The sequence below is a fragment of the Hevea brasiliensis genome, chromosome 15 (genome assembly GCF_030052815.1).
Source record: "Hevea brasiliensis isolate MT/VB/25A 57/8 chromosome 15, ASM3005281v1, whole genome shotgun sequence".
Taxonomy (NCBI): domain Eukaryota; kingdom Viridiplantae; phylum Streptophyta; class Magnoliopsida; order Malpighiales; family Euphorbiaceae; genus Hevea; species Hevea brasiliensis.
In genome coordinates this window covers 53766628-53774139 of record NC_079507.1, presented here as the reverse complement: position 1 = coordinate 53774139, position 7512 = coordinate 53766628, and the positions used below count along the sequence as shown (strand labels likewise).

At 36.5% G+C, this 7512-nt stretch overlaps 1 protein-coding gene across 4 annotated transcripts; it reads left to right on the top strand.

The window, feature by feature from the left end:
* Window positions 1-7512, top strand: LOC110636563 (zinc finger CCCH domain-containing protein 48-like). Of its 4 annotated transcripts, XR_009144226.1 has the most exons (10): window positions 6-1371; window positions 1536-1721; window positions 1809-1910; window positions 2202-2351; window positions 2863-3042; window positions 3273-3370; window positions 3466-3694; window positions 5371-5871; window positions 5983-6234; window positions 6315-7512. XR_009144226.1 is itself a non-coding variant. In XM_058136661.1 (8 exons), the coding sequence occupies exons 2-8, from the start codon at window positions 784-786 to the stop codon at window positions 3614-3616; spliced, it is 1455 nt and encodes a 484-aa protein (XP_057992644.1). In that variant the 5' UTR covers window positions 5-232; window position 783; the 3' UTR covers window positions 3617-3834. The 4 variants fall into 4 exon arrangements, 3 of the variants coding, with proteins under 3 accessions (XP_057992645.1, XP_057992644.1, XP_057992643.1); XM_058136661.1 differs by lacking the exons at window positions 5371-5871; window positions 5983-6234; window positions 6315-7512 and having other exon boundaries at window positions 5-232; window positions 783-1371; window positions 3466-3834; XM_058136660.1 differs by lacking the exons at window positions 5371-5871; window positions 5983-6234; window positions 6315-7512 and having other exon boundaries at window positions 3466-3834.

Sequence of the window (7512 nt, the reverse complement as noted above, 5' to 3'; positions counted from 1 at the left end):
CAATAAAAAAAAGTCCCTCGTCCACTCGGATTAGTGCTAGGCAGTCGGTCCATTGTAAATAAACCCAAACGGCAAACGCAAATTGTTCAGTTTTTTCCAAACGTACTACCCACACATCTTTCATTTTACCTGTTCACCGTGGCGTTGTGGTTTCTCTTTCGTGATCTCCCGATCGATCCACAGGAATACTTCGCAAGCTTGATCGATCTTCTGTGTTCTTATACATAATAAGGTTTGCAATCTGTTCATCCCAATCATTTTAGGGTTTCTTTATCATCATCATCCTTTTATGGATCACCAAGAAGCTATGATCGCCGCGGAATCTGTTGCGATGATGATCAAATCCAGTTTATTTGCTTGTCCTTGGTGGATATTTAGGGTTTTATTCTTAGATTTTCTTTTACTTTCGTTTGCTTTTGCTGGAGGATCGGCGATTGGATTTCAAGATTCTAGATTATAACTAGTTACAGACTACAATTGGTGGATTTTGACAGTGTAGAGATATGAGGATTTGGTTGCCTTATCAGTGTGTGGATATTATATGGTTTATCTGGCTGGATCTTTCTTTACCATTTTTATTAAGGTTTATTGTGGGGAATCAGTTTATTTCTGAACTGTAAGGATTTGCAAATAAGAGATGAACAGCTTTATATTGGGATCTTTTGCTATGCTTTCTCTGACTCCGATTAGGGTTTTAGTTTTAATCGTGTCAGAGAAAACTGAATCGCCAAAGATTGTATGGTTCAACTTGTTCATTCTGCTATCGTGTTTTGTCCTTTTAGCATGGAAGCTGAGACCGTTCATAGACGACTTGGAGGAGGAGCTGCGCATAGCAACGTTGTTTGTCGCTTCTGGATGCGGGGAAAGTGTAATAGAAACCCGTGTAGGTTCATGCACAGAGAATCACAACCTCCTAATGTTTACCGTAGAACCTCTAAGGAATCCAATGTTTTACTGGAGGGACAGTCGATGAGGAGGTCTAGCTACGGCCTAGGCAATTCAATGGCAGGATCTGAAGCTAAAACTGTTCAGAAGAGTTCCAGTCATGACATTAAGCATCTGCCTAGGAAGCGCCCCAATCCTAGTAGTTCTTTGGCTTCAGCTACTGGAGGTGGTGTGTCTGAGCATAAAATTATTGAGGAGAGCTCCAGTTCCAGCACCAGCACAGATTCGGGGAATATGGAGGAGATAGGAGCATCCAGCAAGTGCTCTGATGCTTCTGAAGATAAAACTGTTAACAAGAGCTCAAATAAGGCATGTGATTACTGGATGTCAGGCAGTTGTATTCAAGGTGTTGGGTGCCAGTTCTTGCATTCCTGGTTTCGTGGGGATTGGTTTTCACTGCTGGCAAACCTCAAGGGACACACTGAGGTAATCATTTTGTTGAACTTCTTCTTCTTCTTCCTTTTCTGTTTTTGATGCAGGATCTATTGTGTGTTTACTTTTACATGTAGACAAAATTATGTGCACAATGGCTTAACGTGTAAACCTATGTATGATTGGATGAATTTCATTGATGAGTTTTCTTATGCTAGGCTGTCTGTGGGGTGGCACTTCCTTCAGGATCTGATAAGCTTTATTCAGGTAGCAGTGATGGAATGGTACATGTTTGGGATTGTCATACTGGTGAGCCCACAAGGGTGATAAATCTTGGTGACGAAATTGGGTCTTTAATCAGTGAAGGTCCATGGATATTTGTAGGCTTGCCAAATGTTGTTAAGGTTAGCTCATATCTTGCTTGGAGTGTTTTATTGAGCTGGGTTAGTTTCAGCTTTTGAGCTAGGGTGGTTTTGTATGTGATTTTTCAGGCGTGGAACATCGAAACAGCTGCTGAATATAATCTTAATGGACCAGTTGGCCAAGTTTATGCTATGACTGTTTCTTCTGATACGCTTTTTGCGGGGGCACAGGTGATTGTGGATTGCTTTTAAAATTTAAGCTGTTTCACATTTTTACCAATATAAGTGGACTGGGAACAAGAAGGTTCTTTCTTTTTCTTCTAATAATTGTTGCATGAAGTGGAAGTTTAGAGTTTATGCATTATTTTTTGCCTCAACGTTATTATTTGCCCTTCTTAAATTTAATTGTAAGGCACTGATGTGGGGCACCATTTGCTGGAATGTAAGTGTTTAATTGTTATAACCGCACATTTGATCTTAAAAAATGAAGTATTCCAATCCTTTTCTTTTTTGGGTTTGTAGGATGGTTCCATTTTGGCATGGAAAGGGAGTACAGAAAGCCCAAATCCTTTTGAACTTGCCACATCTTTGAAAGGCCATACTGGTGCTGTGATATGCTTAACTATTGGAAGGGATAGGCTTTACTCTGGTTCTATGGACAGTACAATAAGGGTAATTTTTGTAACCTTACTGTTTAGCTTGGATACTAGTATTTTACATGAATTTCTATATTCTTTTTTTTTTTGGTTGAACAAAAGAAAGTGAAGGGGGGGGGGGGGGGGGGACACATTTGGTGCAGTGGTTTAGCCCTACACCTTGCTAAACATGGTATTAAACACTCTCTAGCACTTGTATTAAGGCAGTGAATTTTATTTATTTGAACTTTTCAAGCCCACATGCGTATCTTGTTTGTGTTCAACTCACAGAAGTTCTGAGGCGCCATAATCTTTTTTTGGTATTTAATTGAATTTGTATATTAATAGAGCATCCTAGTGATATTTGGAAGCAATTTTATTTCTTATGGTGGTTATTCTTCATGTTCTCTTCCCATATCTGCTATCTAAATTGTACATAGGATTTTATTATTATTATTATTTTCCCTTTTTGCTTCTTTTTTTGCATGAGAGGGATATTTTTGTTTTTATGTTTCCCCTCTCATCCTCTTTTTTTTTTTTTGGCTCAGGCGTGGGAAGTCGATACTTTGCAGTGTATTCACACGCTCAATGGTCATGCCGATGCTGTGATGTCCCTTATATGCTGGGATGAGTATTTGTTGTCTTGTTCATTAGACCGGACAATAAAAGTCTGGGCCTCTGCTGAAGAGGGGAACATAGAGGTGATCTATACACATGAGATGGAGCATGTAAGTTGAATAATCTCCAATTTTCAAGTGCATATTGTTGTGCATTTTGAAGTATGAACTTTTTGTTTCTCGGAACTTGGGGTTGGATTTCTTTGAACCAAACATATGTTATACCTTGTAGATGGTCTTGTGAAATGTGTTTCATAGTTTTTATTTATGCTTTTGTTGGTTGAGCTTTTTTTTTTAATTGTGTGACGACCTAACTGATGGATGAAAAAATTATGTAATAGGGTGCTATTGCTTTTTGCGGGCTGCCTGACGCAGAAGACAAACCGGTTTTATTTTGCTCTTGCAATGACAATTCTATTTACCTATACGATCTACCATCGTAAGTACACTAAATAACCAATAGTAATCTACTTGTGATTAATAAATCTTTTAGTTTCAGCATTAACTTACAAAAATTATCATTTTCTTTTTTAGATTCAACGAGAGGGGTAGGATTTTTTCGAAAGGAGGAGTGAGAACAATCGAGACAGGTCCTGATGGTCTTTTTTTCACCGGTGATAGAACAGGATTGCTTAATGTTTGGAAGTTGGCTGAATCACATGGAAGAGTTCAACAAGTAGCTTAGCAGTTATGTACTTTGTACTCGGTTCTTAAATAGAGATTAATTTGAGAACTACGTGGACCTGATCCTCCTCCATAGGAGGTACGTAGGCAGCCTTCGGGTGCGGTCCAAATTTTATTTTCTTAATTTTAATGTTTTCTTTTCGGTTCTTTTTTTTTTTCTTATTGCTGCCAGATAAAATATCATATTGCTGCCTTTTATGTTGATTTTACTTTCATTCACTCTTTAGTATTTTATTATTTTTATCACAAAATAAGTAATTATTTTTTGGTATTTTATTTAGTATTAGTGATTCAAAATTGGAGAATTTGTTATTAATACTAAGAGATTGAATTTCTTAAAGAAAAGAAAAACCTAAGTAGTAAGAATTGCACAATTTGTAAATAATGATAACACTCAACCTAATTATTATTTCAAATTACCTTATTTAGAGGATTATTACTGCCGCTCAGTATGAATAGAATCAAAGATGAGTACAGATTGGAGGAAACACTAATTAAGCAAGGCTGACTTGCATACTGTGATTTGTCTATCTTGGAGCCAAATTAATTGGCCAAAACTGTTAGCCTTCTGCCTTATGCATTCATGTTACTATCCAATAGTCTAAGACTAGTCAATTGCAGCTTTGTTGTCATCTCCTCTAATTGCTGGTATCTGTGCTTAATAATTTGGTATAATATGAAAACTTTGCTTCTTGCCTTTGTTCAGTATGATGCAGATTTTGTATTTGAATTTTTAGAAAGGTCAGGACTAACATTAGTTTCAAATATATGAGAAGTGGGTATTGTGGGATTGAAATACATATTTTCCATTCTTCTATGTGCGTATATATGCGTAAATTGCACCAGTCACAGATCTAATTCAATTATGGTTATTGCTTAAATGAGGCTGTTAGAAGTCCCTTGAATACTTATGTTCAGAATTAATGTCTATTTTCAGCTGATGCATAGTGGATCAGACTGTGAATGCATTGCTCTGTTCCAGTTATACTTAATATTAGATGTATAGTAAAATATTTCAGTATTTGCTTGCAGAGAGGAGACAGCTGTCCTTAGCTAACTCACTTTGTGTTCTTGTTTGACTTTTCGTGGATTTTGGTTATTTTTATTGATTTTTAATTAGAGTAGTTAACTAGTGATTCGAATATATTTATTCTAACTGATGATTATTTGAAGATTTCAGCCGCTTCTGTACTTTCCATACAACAGTGTTGGCTTTTAGTAGGTGCATAATCTTTGCATTGCATACGGATATGGGTTAGTGTTGTTGATATCTCAGCAATCTTACCATGAATGCAGAGAATCTCATTTGCAACTTTAGTTTGTTTCTGCAATCTGCAATATGTGATCTCAGACTGGTTTGTCCCTGAAAAAGCACCCTTAAATTTCCGCTGTTTGAAACTTAGGCTGCTGAACAAGAATTGGTTTCCGACTAAAATATTTTTGTTTAACTGCAATATATACATTATATTGTCTCTCTCTCTCTCTCTCTCTCTCTCTCTCTCTCTCTTTTTTTTTTTTGGGATCTATGCAAATTATAATTTTTTCAGATAGTTGCATAAGCAAATTCAGGAATGACATGTTTAATTGCTAATACAATTGCTTTATGTTCAAATTTATTATTTTTCCTTTTCTTATCTCCTGGAATATCCCTTATATTTTTAATTTTTTTGAATTAATTTTTCTAACAGATATTAGAGTAACAGCTTATTACTTTATTATTATTATTATTATTATTATTATTTTGGATTTTCAAAGTATGATAAAAGAAGAAAACAATGTTATGATCGAGGAGAAGCAAATTGAAAAATCTCAATCTTTAATTTCTTCAACACGAAGCTCGAATGAAGGGACAGCAGACCATAGTTGCAAAACTGAAGAACGAAAGAGTAATGATCAAATGAAAAAGAAGCAAAGCAAAAAGTCTCATTCGTTCAATTCTTCAAGAGGAAGCTTGAGTGAGAGGCTAGGTAGAAGAGCCTCAGTGTACAGGCCTCGAAAGAGTGATGTCGAAAGTAGCTTGAGTTACAGCAGGCCTAAAAGGGGTGAAGCTGAAAGTTATCACAAGGGGATTCGAAAACTTACGCCGAGATATCCCAAGGATAGTGGTATTGAAATTACCATTTCATCTACCTCCACATCATTGACGTTCAAGGGAAGAAGCTAGAGTGGAAGGATGATAAAAGAATGGAAGGAATTTCAGACACCGCAGTTGTAAAGAACGAAGTGAACCTAGATGGCAGCAATCGTAATGCTTCTGTGAGTGTCTCTAAGCCCTATTTTCTTCCTTGTAATGTAAACTATAGAAAATTTTAGCATGCATTGCCTTGTGATTTAACATACATCATATCACTCTTTTTATATCTACAGATTTCTCCAGTTAGTTCGAATTGGTGCAGTAGCTCCGATGACGATCCAAGTTCTATAACAAAAAATACTGTCACAAGTATAACTACAAAACCATCCAAAATTCCCAGCAATAGTAACGTTCCTATGTTTGGGAAAGTAAGTGAAGATTCCACTAGTGAAAGGGTGACATTGAGTTCAACAAATGACATAATGTCAACAGATACTAGTATATCACGGGATTTCTTTCCTCCAAACTAGGTGATATTAGGCCAGGTAGTAAGCTAGAATCACTTCTGCAATATTTTCTATGACTATTATATGTTAAAGGATTTTGTATGTTATATGCTCTGCAGGAGTTGTTATGGCAGGGAGAAATTATTTTGCTTGCTGCTGTGGAGGCTTTACAAGAGGCTTCTGCTGCTGAGAAATTGCTCAAATGCCTAAGGTGTGCTACTTAGTGTGATAACTATTGCCAGCAGAGGCTTTGCTGATGTATTTAGGTAATTAATGACAGATGTGAGAGAAGTTTAAGACTGTTTTGTCAGGTAATACTTTATTGTGATTTTTCCAGTATTTATTCTCTGAGTCAAGGAGGATAAGCAGCATCCATCAGTAGACAAATTTTTTAGTCTTCAGGATGACTGGGTTCAGGCCAAATTAATTTCTCGATCATTAACCAGTATTATTAATCAGGGAATAGCTAATACTTGATACAATTGCTCCTTATTCTGTAAGAGAAGATACAAAACTTGCATTTGAGAGAAAGCTAAATGCAATTACATGGATGACAGCAGCTTTGGATTCTGATCTTAACCCAGTTTCTGATCATATCAAAGCCACTAGTATTTCCATGTAAAGTAGTAGTACACAGAGAAGTGGATTGATATGGACAATCAACAGGATGGGATGAAGGGAAGTGCTTTGGCTGTATCGTCAGAAATTGCAAATGCCTTGAATAAAGAGTGTAGAACCTTCTTTGCTTTCATTGATACCATTTTAAAGATGCTAGGATTTGTGATTCAACATTTGTAGTTACTACAAAATTTATCGATGAAGATGTATTGAAAAGGTATGAGAAAGAGATAATGGAATTTGGGGATTTCTCTCTAGTGCTCGCCATCCTGGCAACACTTGCAATGCTCAACCTGCTCTGCTTTGTTGGAGTTGTGAATAAAGTGATCATGAATGGCTATATTTTTAGGCTTTACAAGACTATGCCTTTGCAAACTGTTCTTTGTAGTGCCTTGGTTCTTATCAACTTGCCTCTATATCGAGTCCTCTTCCCAAGGAATGATAAGGGCAAGTTGCCAAGTTCTCTAGCTTTCAAATCATTTGTTGTGGCTTTTCTTGCTTGTACTAGCTTCACTCTCCTATATTGATTCTTCCTTTTGGCTATTTACATGTTCTGTAACTTACTGATACATGTATCCAATCCTTTAAACGTCGCCTGTAAGTTTAGCAAAACAAAGCCAATCCTAGGTCTCGGAAATACATTTATCCAGGCTTTTTCCTAAGGCTATACATTTATTGAGATATGTTTTCTATTTTCTA

What these genes read in the sequence shown, in the direction of transcription:
- LOC110636563 (XM_058136660.1), top strand. Translation starts at nt 739, where the DNA reads ATGGTTCAACTTGTTCATTCTGCTATCGTGTTTTGTCCTTTTAGCATG. An exon ending in CGCTTTTTGCGGGGGCACAG is followed by an intron (nt 1,911 to 2,201) that starts GTGATTGTGGAT and finishes TTGGGTTTGTAG; the next exon opens with GATGGTTCCATTTTGGCATG. An exon ending in TACCTATACGATCTACCATC is followed by an intron (nt 3,371 to 3,465) that starts GTAAGTACACTA and finishes TTTCTTTTTTAG; the next exon opens with ATTCAACGAGAGGGGTAGGA.